General features: G+C 41.6%; 2 protein-coding genes across 4 annotated transcripts in view; one reads left to right on the top strand and one right to left on the bottom strand.

Annotated features, from left to right (window-relative positions):
* Window positions 1–10,727, top strand: part of Rad9b (RAD9 checkpoint clamp component B) — a 33,604-nt gene extending 22,877 nt beyond the window's left edge. For all 3 annotated transcript variants that reach the window (XM_010604434.2, XM_010604435.2, XM_010604433.2), the window contains 2 exons: window positions 777–1,020; window positions 8,512–10,727. In XM_010604434.2, coding sequence (XP_010602736.1) covers window positions 777–1,020; window positions 8,512–8,613 — 346 coding nt within the window. In that variant the 3' untranslated portion in view covers window positions 8,614–10,727. The remainder of the gene's footprint in view (window positions 1–776; window positions 1,021–8,511) is intronic.
* A 665-nt stretch (window positions 10,728–11,392) lies between these two features.
* Pptc7 (protein phosphatase targeting COQ7) overlaps window positions 11,393–26,665 on the bottom strand; it is a 37,247-nt gene continuing 21,974 nt past the window's right edge. The window contains exons 3-6 of the mRNA XM_010604440.3: window positions 21,317–21,515; window positions 17,462–17,585; window positions 15,754–15,883; window positions 11,393–14,393 (exon numbers count right to left, since the gene is read on the bottom strand). Coding sequence (XP_010602742.1) covers window positions 14,335–14,393; window positions 15,754–15,883; window positions 17,462–17,585; window positions 21,317–21,515 — 512 coding nt within the window. The 3' untranslated portion in view covers window positions 11,393–14,334. The remainder of the gene's footprint in view (window positions 14,394–15,753; window positions 15,884–17,461; window positions 17,586–21,316; window positions 21,516–26,665) is intronic.

Below are 26,665 nucleotides of genomic sequence, written 5' to 3'. Positions count from 1 at the left end.
CCCGCCCTAGATTTTTTTATTTTGCATACACTGATATTTGAAAACAATATTAGAGCCGGGCATGGTGGTGCATGCCTATAATTCCAGCTATAGTAGAGGCTAAGGCAAGAGGATTGCAAGTTTGAGGCATTGGACAACTTAGTAAGATCCTGTCTGAAAATAAAATAAAAGGTCTGCAGGTGTAGCTCAGTAGTAGAGTGCTTGCACAGCATGCCCAAGACTCTGGGTTCCATCTTCAGTGTCACAAAAAAGGAAAAACTTAAAAAAAAACAATAGTGGGATCCTGTGTCACTTTGTATCCTGGTTTTCCCCATAAAATATACTGTGGGCCTGTTCCAGTATCACTGATTTTGCCTTAAAGACATGAATTCTCATGACCTTATAAAATAGTATCATATAGATATCTAGTGATTAATTAAGTTTTTTTTCTCACTTAATCCTGTTCCCGTATTACATGCGCACTGAGTTACTTAATTGAAAGATGTGAACCTGCCAAGGGACTGTTTAGAAGATCATATTCATAAATCTGAACTTTCAATGATTCATTCAGTGTTTGGTTTTTTGTTTTGCTATGGGGATCAAAGTTGGGTCCTTGCACTTCTGAGGCAGGCAACTGAACCACTGAGCTAACCCCCCGGCCTGATTTGGTATTATTTCACTATATTCCCTAAATCATTACTCTTATCATTGTAATCCTATGTTGTTCTGTTAGTTATATATAAAAAATATTATTCAAAATAAACAGCTTTGTGCATTTATCCCTGTTAATACCTCAGGTCAGATTGGCAACAGTCAAATTCAAAGGCTGGCCAAAGGGGGACACACCCGGTCCCAGAGTGTATCTCAAGAAAAACAACACCCAAAAGGCTTTGTCCTCGGCGGTCTCCCGTGAAGAACTCAGCAGCAGAAGTCCTTGGCAGCCCACAGCTGAAGAAGGCCAACCTGGATGACATCCATGAGATGCCCCGAAGCTGTGTCGGAGACACAGAAGATGGGCCAAACTCTTTTTCCCGCAAGAAGGTGAGAGAAAAATAGTGAGAGGAGATTGCATCTCTGTTAGAATTCTGTCAAGCAGGCTCCTGCCCTAGCCCAGTGCCAATCTCCTGAAAAGTACTTTTTTCTTTCTTTCTTTTTGGTACCAGGGATTGAACTCGTGACCTTGCGCTTGTGAGGCAGGCAGCAGAACCACTGAGCTAAATCCCTAGCTTTCTTTCTTTCTTGTTGGTGCTGAGCATTGCTCCCAGGGCCTCGTGCATGCTAAGCACATGCTCTGCTACTGAGCTGCACCCCGGCCCCATCTGAATTTTTGATAGGGCAGGGCTAAAGCTAGTTTCAGATAGAGAGAAGTGTGACTTACAGAATATCAGTAGATTGTAGAGATTTGGATCACTTGTCTCAAGGATGAATTATGATGTTAAATTAGGACTATCTCTGAATACATCTCGTGTGCTAAGTTCACATAAATCATTCTCTTGGGTCACGCACAGTGTGCTTGCTTTTTCACAAGCAACAAGAACTCTCTTCCCTGCTGTTTCAGGTCCCTGAAATTCACTAAGTTTGCTCGTATTCTCACTAGGGAAAGTGGTACTTTGAATTGTAAGCTCCACAAGCATCATTAAGATCTCTTTACTCCAAATGTTCTATTGTATCGTTCAGTTCTAAAAAGGACTCTATTTTTGAAGGAAATTATTTGCCTCACCGTGGCAAAGCCCTTGCTTTGTCCCCCGTGGCCACTGTGGGCCTTCATCCTTCCCGATCCTCCAGCCCGCTTCTCCCTCAGGGGAAGGAGGAGAACAGGGCCTGCAGAGCACCAGCTCCAGAATTGACATTCTTGGATTCCATCTTCTCTCTTGTTACTTCCTAGCTGTGTATCTGGATAAGTTACTGATATTTGCCTTGGTTTCCTTATCAGTAACTCTTAGTAGTAGACTTAATTTTCTTAATTAATTACTACTTAGTAGTAGTGAAAATTAATCCAGTTAATATCACTGACCCCTATTTAGTACTCCATAAATGTTACTGTTCTACATTCTTCTACTGCTTTCAGAATTCTTAGCTCCTTCTGCTGCTTCTCTGAGACTGAGCGGGAACTCCTTGGCAGAGACTTTCCCTGGGGTATTTAATCACTTCCACCTGCTTGTCCAAACACGCCCAGTGCCAGGAATGGCAGATGTGTTCCTCTCAAGGAGCCACACCAGTGGTTTGATGAGTAAACTATGGCGGACGGCTGCAAAGCGCAACCTCAGCCTGAGAAGCAGGTTCAGCGGCCCCCTGCAGCCCACGCCTGAGCCTGGCTGAAGCCATCACCAGTGTGATGCCAGGAACTTCATCATGATGCAGCCACTCTGTTTTTGTATTTTAATTTTTTGTTTAACTTTTTATTTTAAATAATTTTGTACTTCCACTGGGCATTGTAGCACAGGCTGTAACCCCAGCTACTCCGCAGCAGTAGAGGGCGTTGCTGGTTCCCCGCACTCTGGCCAACCACTTGCAGAGTTGAACTTCAGCAAGGGTTTTGCCAAACTGGTAGTTGAGAAATAGTAGTGTTTCAGTGTGGTTTTCATTTGCATTTCTCTAAATTGTGAGGTTGAGGATCTTTTTTATGTGTTTAAACCCCATTCTATAATTTTTGTGAGTTGTTTATTCACATCTCTTCCCACTTTTCTGTTTTTTATGTGTATATATATATGGTGATTTGTCATTTATCTTTGATATATGGTACACACATTTCCCCCATTGTTTATTGGTACATTTAAAGCAAACAATACCATTACATTCATTAATGTGCTGTATCTTGGTTCCTGATTTCCCCCCCACCCCTGCCCTCCCTTCACTCCCTCCCCGTTCCCTATTTACAGAGACTTTGTTGCCATTTTTTCCTTTTTTCACATTTTTTCTTTTCCCTTACTTCCTTTCCCCTCCACATTTTTCCTACTTTGTCAGCTGTATTTCAAGGTTGCCAGGCAAGATTGTTTTATTTTATGTAGTCAAACTTAAATTAAAAAATTGAGCCAGGCATGGTGGCTCAAGCCTGTAATTCCAGCACTTGGGAGGCTGAGGATCACCACAAGCTTCAGGACAGCCTGGACTACACAATGAGCTCAAACCCAGCCTGAGCTTCATAGTGAGAACTTGTCTCAAAAAACCAAAACAAAATGAAGAAAAACAAAAACTCTCCCAAACAAAAAAAGTCAAAGGAGTTTGAATCAGTTATTAAAAAGCTTTTCTGTGTATAAGAGTTAAATAATTCTGCTGGGTGTGGTGGTGCACACCTGTTATCTCAGCACTCGGGAGGTTGAGGCAGGAGGATCACTGTGAATTCGAGACCAGCCTGAGCTACTTAGTGAGTTCCAGGTCCATCTCAACTACATAGTGAGACCCTGTCTCAAAAACAAACAAACAAACAAACAAAAAGAATTCACCCATTTTCTTCTAGAATGTGTATGAGTTTTAAAATTTATGCTGGGCATGGTGGCCATGCCTATAGTCCTAGCACTTTGGAGGCTGAGGCAGGAGGATCACTGAGAGTTCAAGGCCAGCCTGGTCTACATAGTGACTTTTGGATCAGCCTGAACTACAATGTGAGATACCAGCTCAAAAAAAATTTTTTTTTAAATTTACTTATTTGTTGTACTGGGATTGAACCCAGGGTCTTGGGGGTACTGGGCTCTAGCGCTGAGACACATCCTAAGAACTTTTTTTTTTTTTTTTTTTTGGACACAGACTTGCTAAATTGCCTGGATGGGGCTTGGACTTGTGATCCTCCTGCCTGTGCCTCAATACAGGTAGTTGAAATGAACAGGTGTGTGGCACCATGCCCAGCTGATTTCATCCTTTTATGTTTACATGCAGAACCATGTTCCTGGTGTAAAGTATAAATATAATTTCTTTCTTTTTTTTTTTTTTTCAGAATGGCTATGGAGCCAACTCAGATCCACCTATAAAACATACCTTTGCCCTCCCGATCCGCTGGGTCTCCTTTGTCAATATTCAATTCCTTCCCTACTCTGGACTTCCGGCTCTGGACTCTTTGTTCTACTAACCTATTGTTGTCTGCATGTATCAGGGCCACACTTCATTCGGTAGATTCTGAGTATGTTTCTGTGTCTGGTAGGATAAGTGTCCATCACTTTGTGGATTTTGTTAGTTTTTTTCCTGGCCATTCTTCTTTATTTTTAATTTAAACTTTAATATCAACTTATTGAGCTCCATGAAAACATTCTTTTAGTATTTTTTAAATTGAGATTTCCTTAAATTTATGTTAATTTAGGGAAAACTGACCTTTTTTTTTGAAACAGGGTCTAGCTATGTAGTTCAGGCTGGCCTTGAACTCACTATGGAGGCCAGGCTGGACTTGAACTCCAAGCAATCCTCCTGCCTCAGCCTCCCAAGTGCTGGGACTTCAGGTGTGCACCACCATGCCCTGCAAAACTGACATCTTTGCGTTGAGTCATTTATCCCAAAACAGGTGATGTCTTTCATTTGGTTCAAGTCTATTTTTGTTGTTCTCCAGGAGTGTTTTAAAGTTCTCATGGAGTTGGCACCTTCATAGTGCAGCAGGCAGCACATTAGTGTCACCTATTCGTACACTACCATGTCATTATTATTGTATCATTACTAATTATTACTATACTCTCATGAAATTAACTTCAATTGCTACTGTAGATGTAGTTTTCACTAGCATTATATTTTGACTGTCTATCTTTTGTGTCTATGGAGCTAAACCTTTATTAGCATGTTTGTAATACATAACGACTGCATTCACTGTAGGGAATCGGTACATGTACATAACACATTTCTTACTATTCCCATTCCTTCCACCACCCTTTTATTTTTCCAGCATGGTTTCATTTATTTATTGCATGTAAATTTTCTATGCTGATACCTTACTGAGTTAAATTATCTCCTGAATTGTTTTGTTTCTTTTTTTTTTGTACTGGGGATCAAACTCGGGACATTGTGCTTGCGAGGCAGGCACAGTACCACTGAGCTAACTCCCGGTCCAAGGTGGTTTTATTCTTTAATGTCTCCAGTCGATCTCTTTTGTCTGGCTGCGTTAGCTAACATGCTTGTAGGCAGCGCTCACCATTCTTCTTTCGGCCTGGGTGCTTGTCTTCCACTCTTCTCCACTCTTAAACTTCTATCCACCCTTCGGGGCCTAGCACAAACCTTCCTTTTTCTGAAGCCTTCTCATTTCACTCCCAGCATTTTCTTCGTCATGTTCGTTAACCTAACCTCATGTCTACTCGCTGCTCCTGTAGGCAGATTGTGAGCTCACTGTGCAGGTCTTGGTCTTGCTAATTTCTGTCCTGCTGGTGCAGAGTCAGTAGTTTTCATATCTTCAACCCTGATTTGGGATATCTTGTTTTTTCCTGATATCAGACATCGAACTCTGGACTTTGTGCTTGTCCTGAGCTAAATCTCATTTTGGGATATCTTAAGAAAAACATTTTTTTCGAGTACCAAATCCAGGACCTCACACATGCTAGGCAAGTGCTCTGCCACTGGGCTCCATTCAGCCCTTTTTATTTCTTATTTTGAGACAGAGTCTTGCTAAATTGCCCAGGCTGGCCTCTAACTTGCTATTATCTTCCCTCAGCCTCTTGAGTAGCTGAGATTACAGGCATATGCCACTCTGCCTGGTTCCTAAGATTTAATACACATCCAATCCAAATTGAAATCATGCTACTTTAAGGAAGGGGGTTTTCAAAAGTTAAACCAGGACAGAGTATTAATGTATTCAAAATAATTGCTTAGTTATTTTCCTCTCATTGCTGAGACAAAATACCCAACACCCAAAGTTAAAGGGGAAAGGGTTTATTTGGCTTACAGTTTGTAGAGGTTTCAGTCCATGATCTGCCGGTTCCAAGGCGGGGTGGATGGCAGACAGGCATCGCAGAGGAGAAACAACATGGTGCACACAGGCAGCAAAGGTAGCAAGTGGGAGTTTAAGTGTCTCTCCGCCTCTTTGATCTTATTCAGACTACCGGGGCTCAGGGCGGTGCCAACCCACTCACATGCAGTAGTTTAGTAATCACACGCGCTTAATCCCCACACTCCAGATTCAGCTGCCTCTGACTGAATGAGGCTTTGGGGGACATCCAGACCCAAACCATAACAATGGCCCAGTGGCTTCTTTTGCTGTAATTTTAATTAGGTTTGAACAAGAAGTTTCCCAAAGCCCCAAGAGTCACTAACAATGGGGAAATGTGTATTATTTTAAAAGTATTTTATGATAATTTGTCTTCTTGCCAATTCATATTTGACTCAAGGCCATTCCCAGTTGCCTGGATGCTATCAAGTTTTCTCCACTAGAAGATTGTAAAGACACAGACAAGGAATCCATTACGAGCCACTAGAGGTGCAGGCCACAGAAAGGATGGGAGTAAGGGAATAGCAAATGGCACTCAGCCTGAGCCGGGGCAAATTCAGTAGCGCTCAGGGACCAGAATAAACCTTACCTTTCTAGTCTCACAGCACAGTGTACATGACGATGTGCATTCAGCAGACTCCAGCACCCTTTGGACATCTCCAGCCTTACACTGGACCTCTGGTGAGATTAGACACAGTCACAGCTGCCGTCCCTGCTAACTTGGGGTTTTCTGTCTGTCCAGAGGTCCACAGCTGCTGGCTTAGAGCTGCACCTCTGGTAGTGAGGATGACCTAGCAACAGGACCATCCAGGTGTTTGTTGGGGGCCACGTGTCTTGGGTGCTATGGGAAGCAAACTAAGTAGGGCTCCCAGATTAGGTTAAAGACTAGAGGGAAAATAGGGCATAGGGACTAGGGTGGAGATATAAAAGTCACATACCTGGGAATATGTTAAGTTTTTTAAAAAGCTGTGATAAATTCAAAGAAAAGTTCTGGGTGCCTGGAGAAGATTTAAGGTTCAGAATGGCCTGATACAGGTTAGTCTTTTCTTTAAACCTAGGATTTGAGTTGAACTGGAAAGGATAACAGAGTGTACAGGGAGGTGCTGGTAGATGTGCAAAGGGCCTGTGGTGGGAGGGGGTGTGCTGGTTGCTGTTTTTTTTTTTTTTTTTTTTGGTACCAGGTATCTACTCGGGTAAAGCACATGCAAAGCAGGTGCCGGAACCACTGAACTAAATCCCGGGCCCTGGGGTGTGCTGGTTTTAAGGAGCTGAAGGGTGGCTAGAGAGCAGATGGGGGAGACAGAGCATAAAGTGAAAACAGAGTAACTGAGGTAAAACCAAATCATACCTAAAGTCCTGTAAGCCATGTCAACAGCCATATAAATTCCCTAAGTATTGAGTACTGGAAGCATTTTAATAGGAAAGGCTGACAGTCGGGTGTTTACAAGGTAACTAGCTATGTGAAAAATAGGGTGCAGTGAGGCAAGAATGGTCTCTCCCAGGTGCAGCATCCAGGAGATGGTGACTCCTGAGATGAGCGATTGAGAGAGTAGTAGTGAAACAGCTAACTTGGGAGGCGAAACTCCCAGATCTGGTGACAGAGGTTCCAGGACTTAAGAAGGGAGATATCAGGGGTGACTTAGGTTTGGAGAAGCAGGTTCAAGGCTTGTAATATTGATCTCTGTTTTGGATGTCAGGTGGCAGGAATTAACTAGGTAGCAGGATGCACGGGCTAAAGTAATTCCAGTGTCAGAGAGGACTGCCATCAGCTAAAGCCATGGTTCCCAACCAGGGGTGATGGTGTCTCCCAGGGGACCTCGGCGGTATCTGAGCCTCCTGGAAGTTACAGCTACTGGCATCTCCCACAGCAGCCCAGAAGTCAGTGGTGCTGAGGCCGAGTGCCCTGAGAGGAGGCGGGTAGGAGAGGATGAGCACACAGAGCAGTTGGATGGTCAGAGTGGGGTGGGAGGACGGCACAGGAGGAAGGCTGAGTCAGGCAGGGTGAAGACTGGAAACTGATGTTCAGGACGTGGTGACCACAGTAACAGCATTTTCGGAGCAGAACGAGAAGAGATGGCACACACAGCTCCATGGCGCAGGGATGGCAACAGCTGGAGGAGCTGGGCGAGGCCAGGCTGTCTCTGTATTCTATTTTTTTGGGGGGGCTACCAGGGATCAAACTTGGGTCTTTGTGCTTGCGAGGCAGGCACCAGAACCCCTGAGCTAAATCCCCAGCCCCTGTCTGTATTCTAGATGAGATGTGAGCATTTGAAAAAGGTGACATTCCTGTGGGGCCGAGGAGCGCCCAGGAGGGGCTCGGTGCTGACACGGGGAAAGGCCTGGAAGGGAACTCTGGGGAGACGCTCAGCTCACCCGACTGCCTCTCAAGTCCTGGTGTTCCCGTGGCTCCAGGAGGGGTCACAGGTCACTGTCCCAAACTGTCTTCAGCCTCTGAGGTCAGCAAAGGGTGTAGTTTTGAATCTGCTGGGCCAATCACAGAAATTGTGGGAGTCTCATGAACCATCACCAGCAAAGATGGGAACCACTGTGGCCACGTTTCTGAAAAGAGGGCTGTCACATGGAGCTTTACTGAGCAAACCACACAGGAGTAAACAGTGCAATTATTTTCTCTCCTCTAGTTTTCTTCCATGTTCTTTGGAGCAGTTTCTTCTGACCAGCAAGAACACCTCAACCGCCCTCTTGCCAGTCTGGCCATGGCAAGTGACAGTGAAGACGACTGACCTGCCTGCAACTCAAGCACATGTTTTCACACTTAGTGTGTAAGACAGTGTCCCAGACTTCCCTGACAGGAAGGGCGTCTGCTTCTCCACACGGCGTCATCTTGTACATGACTCAATCTAGAAAGTTGCTTGTCAAGTATATAATATTTTTTTAAAATTATGTTACTTGGAGGCCAGTTTTTCTGTGTAGGAAAAAAGCCTGTTTGAGTTCAATTCAGTGCATGTTCACCCTGAAGTCTTCAACTCTCTGCCAGTATTACAAAAGCAAACCTTTGGCAGCCATTTGAAGAGAATGGCTTGAAATAATTTTGATTAGTAGTCAGCTTATCTTCTGTATTTGACTGCAAACATTTGGATTTTGGTGCTTTCAGAAACAGCAAGCTTATGCAACCTTTTCTTATTAGTGATATGACTTTTTTGGTCCTTTAAAAATATATATTTTAAATAAAGCAACCCCTAGAAAAGAGTAAAAATTAAAAATGATCACTTTAGACTCTTTTTTTTGGTACTGGCAATAAAACCCAGGGTGGCTTTTGTACCAAGCTACATCTGCAGCCTTTTTGTTTTATTTTTTTTTGAGAGTCTGTGTTACTAAATTTTCCATCCTGAGCTTGAATTTGTGACCCTACTGCCTCAGCCTCCTAGAATTAACAGGCTGTGCCACCACACTCAGTTCGGTCTTATTATATATTGTAGAATTTTATTTCCTAGCCTCTAAATTTTTCTGGTTTCAAGGTGTTTTTATTTTGCAGTCATTCAGAATTTAATAGAAGTGATTAAATGTTTCTTATTATCTGACACTGAGCACCTCTACTCAGACCCTGGGTTGGGAGTGGGATGAGGCAGAAGACAAATGTCTTTGTTCTTTGTTGAGAATTAGCTAACCTGTACAAACTAAAAAAACCTGGCACAAAACAAGTTATGTAATAGCTTATGGTGTGCTTCTTCCGTCCCTTAAACCTGTTTATAATGCAACAAATGAGCTTTTTTATGGCTAAGTCTTTGAGAAGCCATCAAACCATAGGAGGTGTTAACTGGCCAGCAATTATATGAGAAACTTTAAAAGGTGGCTGTGTGAATTAGTATGCTCCAGAACTGTGAACTGAAAAGGGGATGAATTTGGCTGTTGAAGCTTAGTAGTGAGTCACAGCTACCCACAATAACCTAATAAAAACTCAAGTTCAGCTCAAGATGTTCAAGTGAATGAAAATGGGCTTTTACCACACTATTTGTGGAAACTGGCAATGCCCACATAATTTCAACTACGTTCTTTCACACCGTAAGCCTAAGATATGTGTTTTAAGTTTACACTGATGATTAACACTGAATTTCTAATACTCCTAGCAAATGCAGAGAACATGTATGCACAAGATTAAGTTCAGGTGTCCTTGCCGAGGACAAAGTGTTCCATCAGTTCATGGAAACAGGGAGGAGTTTTAGCTGTGAAGGCATAATCCTCAGCAGTCGCCTGGGGCAGCACTGGTCTGTAAGAGATAGTTACACTGTTCAACTGTAAGCACTTTGGATTGTAGTTCAAATATACCAGAGTTTCATAAGCTTCATTCTGTGCTATTTGGAAGGTGGAAAGCCTCAGCTGGGAAAAAAATCTCTGCATTTCACATTTAATGATCAATCCACTTTGATGAATATTTGAGGAAACTAACTGATGATGTAAAGCAGCTGGTAAGAAAGCTAAGGCAGTTAAAATAGTAAAGGACAGGGCCAGGGATTTAGCTCAGTGGTACCATCCTGGCTTTGCAAGTGCAAGGTCCTGAGTTTGATCCCTGGTACAAAAACATACTCCTCACATACACCTCCACTCACACATACCCCCATCATGCACGCACACACAAACAAGGACAGAAAATGGTGGCTATGAATGCAGAGTCACTGGTAGGTTAATGACTTGACAGAAACCAATAAACTCAATGTCAAGGGCCAGTGTCTGTCTTAGTTACTACTGAAACCAAAACAAGTACACAGAATAGTATAAATACTATATTTATTAAATACCTTTACAGTTTATTTAAATGTATTTACAGAACTATTCCTGCATAAGTTATATTTCCGACATCCAATTCAGGTAAATGCCTCTTGGGTAAGACAAATAATGATAGTCTCAACAGAAAAAGCAGCTCATTAGTACACAGATTCAAATATGCTTCGTCATAGCCATCTTTGCCACAACTACCTGCTAACAAATTTTGACATGGATACCATTCTTAGTTGAGAAGTTTGATTTTACAACAAATTTATTTTTTAAAACAAGTACAATCCAAATGTTTTCTGCTTCATGTTTTGTCTTTAGAGCAGATTTTTTTTAGGCATGGTAAAATTTGCTAAATGCAAAAGTGTGACTCAGTTTCTAGAGAAACCGAATCCTGTAGCTTCTATCAAGATAGCTGGCATAAGATGACAAGAGCCTTGAACTCATCCGAAAGTACAAACACTTATAGTTCTAGCCAATCCTGTCAACCGTTTCCAAAGCAGACTCAGTAACATCTCACAACTCCTGACTTGTTACTTGATGTAGCAGGTTGGTGGTACCGAAGGTGATGTCCGTGTGGGCGACTCTATCTAGACGTTCGGCTTGGCTGACAGGAGAGGATGTCCTGCCACTGCGCAAAGCCCAGACTGAGTTTCTACTCTAGACGCGGCCCAACCCCCCGACACTCATACCTGGAATGGTTCTGTGAGTCAGTACCCATCAACCGTGTCACGCACGCACAGTACGGTAATTCAGGACAAACAACTTGTTTCCCCCTCATTCCTTCTTTCCGTTTGTTAAGAGCCTGTGGACTCTATTACACTGCATCGCCATTTGGTAAATTTTTTGTGTGTGCGCAGGCAGCTTAGTTCATAGGAAGAAATAAGGTTCTGATATGTTTAGAGTGCACATTTTAAAACAGAACAAAATAAAAATTTCAAGCATGTGATAAAAATATTGATTTTTATAATACAGTATTGCTTTATAAATATAGATGGAAAAGCTATAAACTTTACTGGTCTTTGGTGCATCCAGAGAAGGTTAAATAATTTGCCATTTGTAAATTAGAAATCCAAATTTTTTCCTTTGTTATAAAACTCCATTACATGAGCCAAATGTGTGTTTACACTGCTTGATTTAAAATACAACACACACGTGCACACACACATACACACACACACAGACACACACACACATCCCAGGTTCAGAATCAGACCCACCACAGAAGCTTGGGTGTGTGGCTTGGAAAATTCTATGCTAGGTCCAACACAGCCTCTGACACTGAGAGGAGGAGGAGAGTTACTTGTTAAGCAGCACTCTGCCTACCCCTGGCAGTTATAAAATTAAGTGCATAACACAAAAAGAACAGGAAAAGAAGAAAATAGAAAACTTTATGTCCCTAACCTATAGGCCCAGTCCAAAGTCAATTCCACTGTGGAATTTAGTTCTTGTCCATTATTTTCAGTGTCACTGAAACAACCACATTGTTTTCTATCATTTCTCAAAAAAGTAAGTTAATTAAACGAGTATGCAAAACACCACCAATTTAGCTTCATGTCACAGATTGTTTGATGGGCTAATAAATGACAGCAGAAGAGCCAATAACCTGGCCAGCACTGCTCTTACCAGGAATTAAACGTAGGCATTGGAAAATAAACGCAAATATATCCAGATTGTAAGGCTAAATACCTCTGACCAAAAATAATCACAAATCTAGAGCTGAAGTCATCAGTCCCAATATAAATGTATTCCTTTTAACAAACACTTTCTGGATGCAACTTTACTTTTTAAATACACAGAGACTGCAAACAGTTTGTGCAAAATAAATACCCCACAACTTGCCCCTCATGCTTCCTGTTCGATCAGAGCATGATTATTTCTCCTTACTGAAACAGAGTTTCCCTCCACCCCCCACCCTGCCCCCATTCTCCTCTACCAAAAAATTCGCTTTTGTCAAGTTAGGGTAGTTAAGGCATTCTGACGTGTAATTAAAGGTGATTCAAAATAGGTATCTAACATTATGCCAATTTAGGAATAGTACATAAATTACTGAACGGCTTACAAATGAATAACTCATTCTTATTATAAATGAAATGCCTGTTACAAGCATGATGCATTGAAATATAGTAATGACATGTACATGGTACATGTTAAACAATTTTAAATAAAACAAAAGCTCAACAGTTACTCAAATATACAGTACAGTTTCACAAAACAAAATCTTTTAAAACAAATTGAGGTAACCTCAAACGTAAGTTTTAATGCAATAAACCAGGGAGTCAGTCTCTCCTTTAGAGAAAAGACTTTCTATGTCCTCAAGTAGATGCTCATCAGGTTTAATTGCATTCTCATCTATACACCAATGTTACCTGACTCATAGAAAACATGGCTTTAATTTAAGGGTTTCTAAGTATATCTATATATATATTTTTTCTACCACCAAGTTAATGAAGGAAAAAACTGACCCAAAAATATATATCTTTACAGCAGTCAACTTGTACACAAACCTTAAAAATAAGTTTGAGCTTGTAGGTAATGGGAAATTGAATGTGGGGTAGTTTTATAAAGAAACTATACACTGCAAATGGCTATTCGGAAACTGTAAACATTAAGCTTGATTCAGAAAACCCTACATTTCTGCTTGGGGTAAGCAATGTCAGATCATCACTAGTTTTCCTCGTGGGCTTTGTATGGTGGCCACTGTACTTTGTACGGTGCGTGTGCCAAGTGTCTGCAGTGAATTCGGTGCATGCTCTAGGAAAGCAGGGCCCCTAAGGGAAGGTCGGAGGGTGTGATGGGCAGCAGACTGTCAAAGCCAGTGAACTTTCTAGCTACAGCTGTCTGTTCTCAACCCATCAGGCCTGGAGCCTAGAGATCCCATCCAGGGTATCCTTTCCGACAGCAGGGAAAATCTTCAGCCATAACAGTAAATTCTAGGCTTTGAGGAGATTTATAACCTTGAATAGTATTTCCATTAAAAATTTTTGGTAAGGTGTCTCCTTCCTCACCCTCTCCTCTAGATCAGGCCACCAGCCTGTGCTGTGGACTAATCCATAAACTGCCAAAACTGTAATCACAGGAACACAAGCATCTTTTTAAAAGCACACAACATTTGCAACCATAAAACTAAAATTAACTTTTCTTCCAATTTGTAACTAAAAAGCTCTGGGGATCAAAGTTTCATAACCCAGAACAGTTTTAGAGCAGAATCATAAACTCCTGGAAAATAGGAGTTTATAATGAAAACATAATGCCACACCCAATCATCATTACAAAGACAACGCCTATGGAGTATATGTGTAACGTTTCTTTTGATGAATGATGTATGTTTTTTAGTAGACGTATCATTACATACGATTTGTGTTATACTTTAAAATCCCTTTAACTTGCTGTAATTTTGAATTCACTTTACCAACATTACTCATTTTCAGTATTTCAACTGCTTTTGAAAAGTAATAGCCTTTGAAAAGTAACAGGCTTTGAAAATCTCCATGAGAAATGAAGGCCAGTCTTCAAATCTTGTACCTCTTCAGTTGTTGCTGGCAGATACAAGCTAGTGAATAGTAGTGGTTCTCAACAAAGATCTCAACGGGTCTCAAAAAGACAGGCAAAAGGCTTACATCACTGGCCATTGAGATCAGTGGCAAAGAAACGCGTTCCTGCCAGCAGGATCAGCACACATGGCAGGGACAAGTGGGATGAGGAGGGAAGGCAGGAGTGGACAGCTGGGTGAGTCAGTCTGTATACTCCGCCACTATTGAGAGAAGGACGGTGATGTCATCGGGCTTTCCACCTGCAACAGAAGGGAAGACCAATCAGTACACCTTAAAAGGAAAAGTCAAACAAACAATGCATTGTTTGTTTAAAAGATTATCCTTCAGAGAACCAATAAACTTAATGAGAAAAATAAAATAAAAACATAAAAGATTATCCTTCGGCAGGGAAATATGGGGAAAAAATAAGAACCAAGATACATCATGTAAAGGTACAAGATCCTAATGATGAATATAACTGTATTGTATATCTAAAATCTAATAAACAATGAAAAAAATAAAAATAAACAAAAAGGAAAAGTCAGTAAAAAAAGTGGGTCTAGTGCTGGGGATTTAGCTCAGTGGTTCCTCTGCCTGCTTCACAAGTACAAGGACCTGAGTTCAATCCCTAGTACCAGGAAAAAAAAAAAAAAAAAGTGGGTCTAAGTATTAGAGACAAATGCTTGCATTTCAGGCAGATTTGGTTTGTCAATATACCCTAGCAGAAAAAAAAGAACAAACATATTTGATATTTTAAAATATTAAACACTAAGAATTTTCATGTAATTTAAATGAAGCTTTAAAAAAAAATCTTCCCTGCTCCTTACAACAGAACTCTGAAAATGGCTACTACATCCTCTGTTTACATCTATCACAGGAGAGATGCAATCTGTTAAGATAACTTCAGCCTGATGAGAAAGTTACATGCCTCTACCACAATCCTAATTTGGACAAACATATCCAGTGTTTTGAAACTAGGAATAGCCATGTATTCTAATCTGCCAAACAGCTATGGCATGTGCTTTTTTCTATTTTAACATTTCCTGGAGGGCTAAGAAATGCGCTACATATCATAATATTACGTCAGCAAGAACCTGACCAAGCCCACTAGTTCTAAAATGCTAGCACCAACATGTCATTGAGACTGGCCAGCTCCCAAACTCACACCACGCGGTAGACAGAAGGACTCTTCAGTCAAGGGCAGTTTCACACTGCTTTCCTTTTCAAAATCTGCTGTGGCAATTTGGCAGGCAAATACTGTCGAGTCCCACAGAGTCAGGGGGAGAAGCAAAATGTCAGACACGTGAAGGGGAGAGAGTTAAACTGTTAGGAATGTGCGGGCCTCCTGGCAGTGCTCAGGGGCCTCTAGGGCTCAGGTCCAACCAGTGCAGTGACAGCAAGAAAGCCTTCAGGTTCTGCCTCCTCTGCAGCACATGGAGTTGAGGTCTGAAGGGTCCTTGGAAGGGAAGACACAGCCAGCACCAGCCTGCCCTCCTGACCTTGCTCACAGGTGCAGCTCCTAGCTGGGAAAGGACACCTGCAGTCTCACCGGGAGCCCAGAATGCTCCCACTCTGCTATGTCCCCACTTAGTTCCTGTGACCTTCCCAAAGAATGCTTACCTCTCACATTCAAGCCGTTGTCACATGCAAACTGTGCAAAAGGTGACATATAATTCGGGTCATATGCCAGCTCATGAGCTTGCTCAGCAATGCTTCTTGCAGTCTGTTGTATACTCTCATAATTTGAATTCTAAGAGGAGAGAGTGAGGAGTTATTTTTACCATAATGCCTTGAAGGATTTCTGCATGGAAGTGTACTTGCAGAGTCTACTCTTTCAGATGGTAGCATTTATCTAACACATTTTCCACCCTGAAGTTCTTTTCCAGTTAGTGGGGCACTTAACCCTCAGGCTGTGACTAATGAGCCACACTAGTGCTGCCTGTACACCCTGGTCAGAAAGCTCAGTGCCCTTGGGCCCCGAAGTCCGGATTTTTATTTTTTTTCCCATTTGAAATCCTGAAGGTATTCTTGTTAAAATGGGACGGACTGAAAAGCTGGCCTCTAATAGAATTTTCAGGATGACTTCAAATTTTCTGGGGAATGCATCCTGACAAACCACTGTTTGCTTCCCAAGTAACCGTTCTTCCTCCTGAAAATACCTTAGGGTTTTATAACATGACTCCTGTCTAGTTGTGTAACTCTGAGCCATATCCTTGTTCTTGCTGCTCAACTTCCTCATCTGCAAGACAGGGGTAGGGACAATGAGGTCCATTTTTGTTCCGACATTCGGGGTTCCAATTTATTGATTTATTTATTTTGGGTACTGGGGATCAAACTCAGGACCTTGCATTTGCAAGGCAGGTGGTAGCACCACCGAGCTAAACCCCCGGCCCAAGGTTCCAATCATTTTCATCTAAAGTGTCTCTGCTTCAGTGTCACCTCATCTAAGAGGCCTTCCCTGAGGTAAGTATCAAAAGCAGCAGTGCCGGCAGCAGTCTCTACTCCCTTACTCTCCTTATTCTTCCTCTCTGCCATCAACATTGTCATGCATTCTCGTCTCTGTGTTATCTGCTTCCCTCCACTAGAATGTGCACACCCCGAGGGCAGGGATGGCATGGTTTCTGCTCACCATTGTTATCTCAGGCTTCACAGCACAGAAGCACCAAACCCTTACTGAACAGCACAAGGCAAGGTACTAAAAGTTTCCTTCCCATGGTCTCGGCTGCTCCTTTCTTCAACCCTGTGAGGTGAATCCTTTATTATTTGCCATTTTATATGGGAGGAAACTATTGCTTGACCAGTTGAAGAAACTTACCCAACATCCGTGGTTGGGCAAAAAGATGGGGAAAAAACTGATTTTGCTCAGAGCCAGTTTTTTTCACAAAGCCGGGAGAATGGGAAAAGCCTGCACTATTTCACTACTGCGGACAGCTCAGGTCGCATCAAGGCTCCAAGCTGCCTGCTGCCCTTGGCTGGCCCTGGAATTACTGTTTTCTGTTCTTCTCCACCTCAACACCTGCTGGGTGTGTTATAAGAATAAAACAAGAAAAAGACAACCAGTTGCCAACACCATTAAAATAAAAATAAAAACATGAAATGTCCTTATCTGCATTTTTCTGGTTTTCAATGACCTACTAAAACCTGCTATACCCTTCAAGTTCTTGGGAATGTTTCCACTTGTAATTATTTAGAATATTAGAACTACCATTTCCTAAAGTTCATAAAGTAGTTCTTTCCAAAACTACCAAGAGATAGTGCAAGTGACTCTATAAAAGTAGCTGTCCTGTGCAGGCCACCATTTCCAACAACTAGCCTTTGAGTTAATTACCTTTAACTTTTTTAGCTCCTGAAGGATCATATAATCAGGCATGTTGTCAAAGAGTCCATCTGTCGCCGTCAGGATAATGTCTCCTAACTGGACATCGAAAGAGGTGCTATCAGCAGCATCCGGGCTGTGACAAGGACAGGGAGGGCAAAGGTAAGCAAGCCTTTCAAAGACATAGTTCAAAGGGTCCTCCGGCAACATTTTACAAGGCAATGAGTTTTTAAAATGGAATCAACTTTTTAAAAAATTCAGTCTGAAATCTTTCATCTTGAGAAAAATTAATTGAAGACTCTGATATAAAGATTAACTAAAACCACTAAGTAAAATTAAGTCTGCTGGTTAGTCACATGTGGCTTAAAAGGAGGAAGGCTCTCTTCTGAGTCAGACCTAATGCGCCTTTAAAACCCTAGTGGAAATGACTCTCCATTTCCTAACTCTTTAGTGCCAAATTCTGTCTTCTCTTACTCTTTTGCACTCATTAGCCCCCTGGCATGCTGGACCCTGGCTCTCAGGAGGGTGCATCACAACAAGGCAGAAAGCTGGGCACCAAGAGAACAGCACCCTAGTTCTACAGGAGTGAGTTCTCATGGACACCAGCAGTGGTTCTGGCACTGTAAGGGCTGTTCATCCCCTTCGGGTCACAATGTGCTTGTACATTAGTATTTATATGTGTCCCTGATGTGTAGAGCTTCAGGAAATATCTGCTGGATGACTGAATGAATCAAAGTATCCTATTCTCCAAATTAGGTAAAGCTCTTTAATATGTTAAGGGAGGAAGGTACAAAGTGTTCAGCATATCCAACTGTTTCTGGATAAACAAAAAAAGAGGGGAAGAAACACATAAATGTAGACTTCTAAATGCAGAGGATCAATCTGGAGAGATTCAAAGAAATACTAAGCAGTGGCTCCTTCTAGAGAAAGTGTGGCTGATGTCAGAGACAGCAGAAAGATTTCTCACATTTTTTCCATTATTATTGTTTTTTTTGGGGGGAGTGTACTGGGGATCGAATTTAGGACCTTGCGCTTGCCAGGTAGGTGAGGCACCACTGAGCTTAATCCCCAACACTCAGGAGGCTGAAGCAAGAGGACTACCACAAGTTCAAGGCCAGCCTGGGCTACATAGGGAGTTTAAGGTCAGCCTGGACTACAGAGCAACACCCTGACTCAAAAAACAAAACAAATAAACAAACAAATTTAAATAAAAAAAACAGAAGAGACATTGAAGAGAAGAGAAAAGAGAGGAGGGGAAGAGAGGTCTAAAACAAAGGAAGACTTTGGAGAAATTCCAGATGGAAGAAAAGGTGATATATGAGGAGTTCATGGTCCTTTATGAGGCTGACTCTTGGCCATTTCTAAAGACCACCTTTACTGCTTCCGGGCCTCCAAGAGGAAGGAAAGATGAGATGTCTAATCTGCTTTAACCTATAATTAGGGAGTGAGAGCCAGGCAAAAAATCCACTGACCTAGAAGGAAGAGGCCAGAAACAAATCATGCCAAGCTTGACAGAAAATCCCCAACACTGGTGTCGGTAACATGTTATAAAATATGTGAAGTCATAAAAACAAACAAACTCACTCAGGTGGATGGATTTACACAAAGTGTATTGAGAAAATCTGATTCATCTTCGCTTGACACACAATTAAGAGTAGTACAGCTAAAGCTCTGAGATGGGAGTTTGCAGGGACACTTTTACTTCTACATTATACAATGAATGTTTTGTAAAAACAGATACTAAAGGAAGACATCTAAGTTAAGATTAAAATACTGTTTTATAGATAAGAGTGCCAATAGCCAAGGAGACACATGAAGCAATAGAAAACAAAAATTATCTGGCCATTGTGGCACTTGCCTGTAATCCCAGCTACTGGGGAAGTTGAGGCAGGAGAATGACAAATTTAGGGTCAGTCTGGGCCATTTAGCAAAACCCTATCTCAATAAACACTCAAAAGGATGGGGGATATAGTGCAGTGGTAGAACACCCTGGGGTTGATCCCTGGTATTTAAAAGGGAAAAAAATATATGTAACAATGTAACTGGCAGAAAGCAGGCCAATTCCTTCTGTGGAAGAAGAGAAGCAACACAAGACACCCTCATCTGCTCAGTCTTCGAGACGAGTCAGGTTCTAAGAGTATAGATTAATGGCCAGGCTGGCACTGATGCTCTATTTTATGCTGAGGTTTTTCTTTCCCCAGGAATGGCCTTTGCTACTCTGCCCCTCTGCCCGTGAGAGACTTGCTCCCATTGGACAGCCCTCCTCTGCTAATACTCCCACCTATGAGCTTGGTGTTCTGCCAGCTGCAGTTCTGAGCATTCTGATCGAACATACTGTGCTGCTGGAAACTTTTGACTGCACTGAAACACGAGCTGTGATCACATGCTAGCAAGCTGTCTCTGGGCTCCAGGGGAAGCCACCTCCACCTTGCATGCTGGCTGGCAGGCTAGGAGACTGCAGCTGTCCCCAAGATAGCATGTGCAATAGGCCAGGGCTGGTCCAGCACTGAGGAGCCGAAACTAGCAGCATCAAATGAAGGAAAATTAAAGTACCTCCTCTAAAACTGTCAGCTGAGCACAGCATCTAGCAAGGCCTTGAGCTTCTGAGGTCTGCCCATTCCGATATGGCTAATAATAATGTGTATTAAAACCAATTAAAGAATAAAATATTCTTCCAATTTATGGTAATCTGTCTAAATGTGAAAAGTAAAAAGTGTTTCCTTTGGAGTCAGCAACAGACTGTTTAAATGAACAAATGTGTAGATTCAAAGATAGAAAAAATGTCATTTTATTTTGGTTTGGACTTCAGACCTGCTTGAATAAGAGCTATTAAGTAGGAAAGAAAAACAAAACAAACAAAAAAGCACTTGTTAGAATACCTTTACAAAAAGTTCATTACTTATTTATGAATTACAAGTGTTTGTGCCAGTGAAACCTGAGACTATCTTAGTGTTACTGTGATCTAAGAAAAGATAAGCCATGGGGTTAATTCCAAAAGTTCCAACTATCTTGGAAGATTCTTAACAATTTAGGAATGAACTGGGATTTAGCTCAGTGGTTCTGCTGCCTGCCTGGCAAGCACAAAGACCTGAGTTCGATCCTCGGTACCACAAAAAAAAAAAAAGAATGAACTAAGATGACAAAAACATTGAGACCATTTCAATGACATTGTCACAGACCATGTGCAGGACAAGACCACTTCTGACTTTCCTGCTGTTCTATGGGATGTATGTAAGAGGACCCAAGCCATTATGATGGTGCACAGCTGTAATCCCTGCACTCTGGGAGGCTGAAGCAGAGGGACTGCAAATCAAGTCCAGCCTGGGCAACTTAGCAAAATCTGTCTAAAAAAATTAAAAGGGCTGGGGATGCAGTTCAGTCCAAAGGCCTTGGGTTCAATCCCCAGTATCACAAAAACAAATAAACAAACAAAACAGGATTGGAGAATCACCAAGATATTCTGACAGATGAAACAGATGTCTACTGGCCGGCTTCCCCAACTGTGTGGCAAAACCTTGCAGAGGCAATGACAAATGACCTCTTTCTCCATTGCAGGTTAACAGGCACACTGCAATACTGCACATACTACGTGGTGTAGGTACGAACAATGAACACACCTGAAACAGTATTTTCAGGGCAGTCAAGTTATTAGGTGTTTATCAGAATTCAACTTGGCTATAGCATCTAGGTCGAGCAAAATAGCTTCTGAAGCCTGACTACAAACAAGGTCCTCTTGAGGAGAACATTCTTATAATGCCTTTTCTTTTCACAGAAAAACAGAAAACGCCTATCCCTATGCATTCAAGGAGGTGGGAAGGGACCTGTGGGTGACTCACATCTTGCTCAACATGGCTGAGGGGAGATTACCTGTCACTCAATACGACTCCCTCAGCTTCCGGGGGAGCGATTGAGAGCTGGAATGGAGTGTTGAAGTAATGCTGCTGCTCATCTGATCGATGCACGACCTCGCCACCCCTGACAACTAGAAAGCCGGAATCACCCAGGTTCGCCGTGTGTAAGCGGTGGCTAGTTCTGTCCAGCACCACAATGCAGGCAGTGCTGCTACCTAGAAACAAAATGGACATTCATTTGATTTTCTTTTCTTTGGCTGCCTCTGCACACACATTTCTATCACATAACTCCAAAAAGCAGCATCACACCATGTGAATCATTTGACTCAACAAGACTTTCTTAGTTATAATCCATTATCCCTGAGAATGCTGAAAACAACCCGATTAGGGTCAACATGGTGCAGAAAGAGGGATTTATATTATATACAGTAAATGAGCCACTGAGGTCTGAATGCTTTTGTAGAGATAGGAAAAGTAAAAACGACTGGCACTTCATCACATGACATCCTTTCACTTGTGCTATAATCTATGTCAAATGCTCTAAAGCATGGTGCTGCTGAGTTTTGATACTTAAATACTAGAATGAGAATGTTACATTTTCATGACAGTTCTCATTAGTCACTGGCAGGAAGCTTTCACCACAAAATTCACTAACATTTAAGACAAGGCACATAACTACAATTTAAAACCACATTTCCAGCTGTTGAACTAATGAACTTTTATTGGAGACCAATGACTCACTATGAAGTAACAAGGCCAAATGTCGCAGGTAGCTCGTGGAATCAACCTGTTTGCTCTACAAATACCAGTGTTCAGAGGGAAGAGCTCTCATATGAGCCACTGTCAGAGCCCTGTGCCCCTCTTCTGTGTGCAGCCTCCTGAGAGCCACGCTATGGAATGAGAAGGGGTCAGTTCCATCTAAGACTGACACCTATACCTACCTGTACCAGAAATATAGCAATGTAGAAAAACATACAGTTTGCCAAGATATAAATGTAAGTGGCTGGTAATATATTACAAAGATCATCATAATCAGTAACCAATAGTTAAATTGAGTCAAAACATAAATGCGTGGACCTGGCAAAGCGTAGGGAATGTGCTCATACTTATCCTGTGGTAAAGAGTAAAATTTTTCTAAGAGTAGAATTTTTCTAAGGGAAATATAGTCCTGAAAAATGTACTTGTCCTTTGACCTAGCAATTCCACTTGTGAGAATTTACCCTAAGAAAATAATTACAAATGTAAGTAAGATTTAAGTACATAAACATTGAGATAAGGAACTCTAAACAATCTAAACATTAAAACTAAGGGACTAGTAAAATATATTATGGTACATTCAAATAACTCATGTAACAGAGAAGTACAGACTCTGGAGTCGCCTGCCTGTGTTTGAATCCTCACTTTGTCACTTACCAGTTATGTGACCTGGAGCAAATATTTTAACTTCTCTGTGCCCCAGTTTCCTCATTGTAGAATCTGTACTAATAGTAACATTCAGTTGTCTCAAAGGGTTAAAATTAGTTAAGTCATGTCAAACACAACACATAGTATTAGCTAGCTATTAATTAACTGATTAATTAATTTATTTTTTTGGCACCGGGGATTGAACTCAGGTCCTTGTGCTTGCAAGGCAGGTAGCGCAGGCAGCTGAAACACTGAGGTAAATCCCCGGCCCTGTATTAGCTATTTAATAGCCATTCAAATTATGTTAAGGAAATATACAACCAATTAGCATTAAAGTTTCCTTTAAAAAAACTGTGCCATGCTGAGCGTGGTGGCGCACTCCTGTAATCCCAGCATTCAGGAGGCTGAGGCAGGAGGATCGCTGTGAGTTCGAGACTACCTGGCCTACATAGTGAGTTCCAGGTCAGTCTCAACTATACAGTGAGACCCTGTTTAAAAAAAACAATAAAAACCCAAAAAAACCAAAACCAAAACAAAACAAAAAAACTGTGCCATTAAAATTTGAACTGTATTAAAAAAATGAAGTTTACTGTTAATAAAAAGAGAAAAGCATTGTAATATGCAAAGTCTAAACTGCTAAAATGACAGTTAAAAACAAAGCAAATAGACAATGGAACCAGCCACGTAAATCCCAGTGAACTATCGTTTTCTAGCTGTGTGACCTGAGCAAGGAACTGATTCCCTTTAGGCCTGTTTCTGTCTAACAAAATGGGGAATAAAAGCACCCATGTGCTATGCACCTACCTTGTGTGTGTGTGGGGGGGGGTGCTGTGAGCACACAGGAGACTCAATTCTACTTACCATTACTCACCACATGAATATATGAAAGAATAAATCTGGGAGCATAATCGCATAATCACCACAGTACTAATAGCTTTCTCAAAAAAAAAAAAAAAAAAACAACCTAAAATATGCACCTCTTTCTCATCCTTAATGTTCAGAAATTCCATTTCCTTATTAGTTGCAGTATATGCATTGGTGGTGCTAATCTAACACTAAAGCTGTACCACTGGTTTCCTATTCCCTACATACCAAAGGAAAAAAAAAATCACGGGTGCTATAACTAACTAGTTATGTTGACAGAACCTGCTCCATAGCTCACAGTAGGAAGAGGGCACCAATTAGCTTTCCTTCCTCGCTGGATGCACAAAAACTCCAACCATTTATCATTAATATAATTACATAAAAGACCTTCTGAAAACTGATAGAATTAGAGCCTACTGAGAATAAAAAAATGACAGATGAGAAGCACAGCCTTAAAATTCTGCTGTACGAAAGACTCATGTTGACTCATCATGACTCACTGACAAGCCTAGGCTATCATTTTTCTGCCCCTGTGACAGTAACACACTGAGTTAGAATCAAAATGGTCTTCAGGAGGCTTTAGAATCCAAAGCATCAGTGATGAACGCATGCCCAGCCTTGCAGAATCATGGTGTATGCTCTTTTGGCTACCTCAAATTACTGAGGTGTACACCTGACTCAGGCCCTGAGTGCCGAATACTCAAAGAGCTCATCATTCTTATGTTGGCAGAGAAGCAGGTGAAGAAGAGCAAGAAAGGAGGTCCAGAGTGTGTCAGATGTTTAGATGACTGGCCCAGGTAAACCTCTCCTGCTAAAATGGAAATATTTTTATCACTCAGCCCCTTATTTTATAAGCCTCTACTATGCCTTTTGTGCAGCAGAGAAAGGGATAACCTTATTAGGAAAAACCCTCAAATTTTAAAGACATCTTGATTTTTTTTTAACATCTTGATTTCTTAAGACCTTATGAATATACTTAGGGTTTCTAGGGACACATACCAACAATTAGCCTGTGATGCCAACCCAGACCCAAAAGCAGCTAGACATTTAAAGAAATAAGCAACACAACTACTGGCTTGTGCTTTATATTTAATTATCTTTGTAGGCTTTTTAGCAATTTAAAAAATGAGCTGGACCTGGTGGCGCACACCTGTAATCCCAGCACTCGGGAGGCTGAGGCAGGAGGATTGCTGTGAGTTCAAGACCACCCTGGGCTACACAGTGAGTTCCAGGTCAGTCTCAACTACATAGTGAGACCCTGTCTCAAAAAAACAAAACAAAACAAAAACAAACAAAAAAACAAAAACAAAACCACAAGATTAATCTTATAAAGTTATTATTTATAATTATATCTGAGGTTCAATAAAACTCAGCAACCTTTGTCAAAATTTGCTCACATTTAGTTACAAACAATCTAGACATGTAGATTAGGGGAGGGGCTAGTGTGTGTTAAAGATGGTAACAGAGGATTCTATCAGTGTGTCTCTTAGGAGAAAAACCTAATCACAATATTCAATGTAAGCAAACTTTAATGTCCTTAAATTCATTAACATTTCCAAGTTACATGAGTATGAACAGGATGGGAAGCAGAGAATGGAGAAAAACAGCAAAATACCAAAGCTCTTGAAGTGCAAAAAGGCAGGCTAGCTAGATGTTTTGAAACTGGCTGTCCAAAGCAAAAGGAAATGATGGGGTGAGAAGACACACTGGTGGCCGAGGGGTCTACTGGCACAGGCAGGAGTCAGCCTCTGGAACTTGTCCAGGACTCACTCCATTTAACAGGTTAAGAAATTCGCCCAAAGCCATACAGCAAACTGATAAGAAAGGTACTAGAAATAGAATCTAGAATGCCAAGTAATCTCCCGATTTCATATCCATTGAGGGACATTAAGAAAAGCAGTGCATACAGAAATTGCAAGACAAGATTTCTGTTCAGTTAGAAGGAAAACAATCTGGTTAATCATAGCACAGAGGAGACTAAGATGGCAGAGCGCTAAAAAGAATCCCTTACAATAAAAAGGATTTAAGTTGAAGGCAAACATACATCGTGCAGTAAGACTGAAAGGAGACGGACTATAAATGTGGACAGTGAGGGCCGGGGATGTAGCTCAGCAGCACTGTGCCTGCCTGGTAAGTTTGAGGTCCTGAGTTTGATACCTGGTTACCCCCCACCCCACCCCCCAAAAAGTGGATGGTGAATATGAGGGAGGCCTTCTAGTAACCAAAAAGATGCTGGCAATTAACACAAACTTAGTAACACCCTTTCTGAGAGGTGGCTGAGGAGGCTGGGTAAGAAAATCATTTAACAAACAAATACTGAGCCCGGCCAAAGGATGCTCCATTAGCATATCAAATAAACAAACCTTGAGGCAGTCAGTTTGGAGTTTTCCAATATAAGAGTGACAGGGATCTAATTTGTGTCAAGCTATTTCATGAACTCATCAGCTGTGGGTGGCCTGGGGTGGTGGTCAGCACCTTGACCTCTCTGTAGGCCAGACCCTAGCCTTGTTCTCCCTCCCTGGGAGAGAATCAGGTTCTGAATACTACAAGCTCTTGCTTTCCTTTCTTCCTTTATCAGGTTTTAGAACTCCTAGACAACATTTTTAACTTTTTATGTTTCTGAGATTGAAATACATGATAGTACTCTGCAGTGTCCTCTTTTCCCCTTCACAAGATGTTCCTGAGTATTGCAAGCAGCTTTGTTTCTTTTCACAATACACTTTTTTTATTCTGATGAACTTAGGTTGTTTCCACTTTTCTATTATTGACAATGTTGCTAGGACATTCTTGCACCTAACTAGCTCTAGGTACACGACTGTGCAATTTTCTCTAGTGTACTGGAAACATCTAGAAGGAGAACTGAGGGGCATGCTATGTGTTCATGTGTAACTTTATTTAGCAATGCCTAATTGTTTTCCAAAGGGGCTGTGCCTATTTACATTCCCTCCAGGCAGTATCCTGTACTCTGGTTAGCCTGCAGCTTCTCCAAACTCTGCTCACTAGGAAGGGCCTCAGAAAAGAGCTGGACTGGCAAATCATTTTCTTGGGTTTTAACCCTACAGGGGCTTCTTTAGAGGAAATACGTAGCCATTTACTT

The sequence above is a fragment of the Fukomys damarensis genome, unplaced genomic scaffold (genome assembly GCF_012274545.1).
Source record: "Fukomys damarensis isolate Sample0158 unplaced genomic scaffold, DMR_v1.0_HiC HiC_scaffold_12, whole genome shotgun sequence".
In the NCBI taxonomy this organism is placed as follows: Eukaryota; Metazoa; Chordata; class Mammalia; order Rodentia; family Bathyergidae; genus Fukomys; species Fukomys damarensis.
The sequence above is the reverse complement of the archived record's forward strand: the minus strand, read 5'-3'. Positions and strand labels throughout refer to the sequence as shown.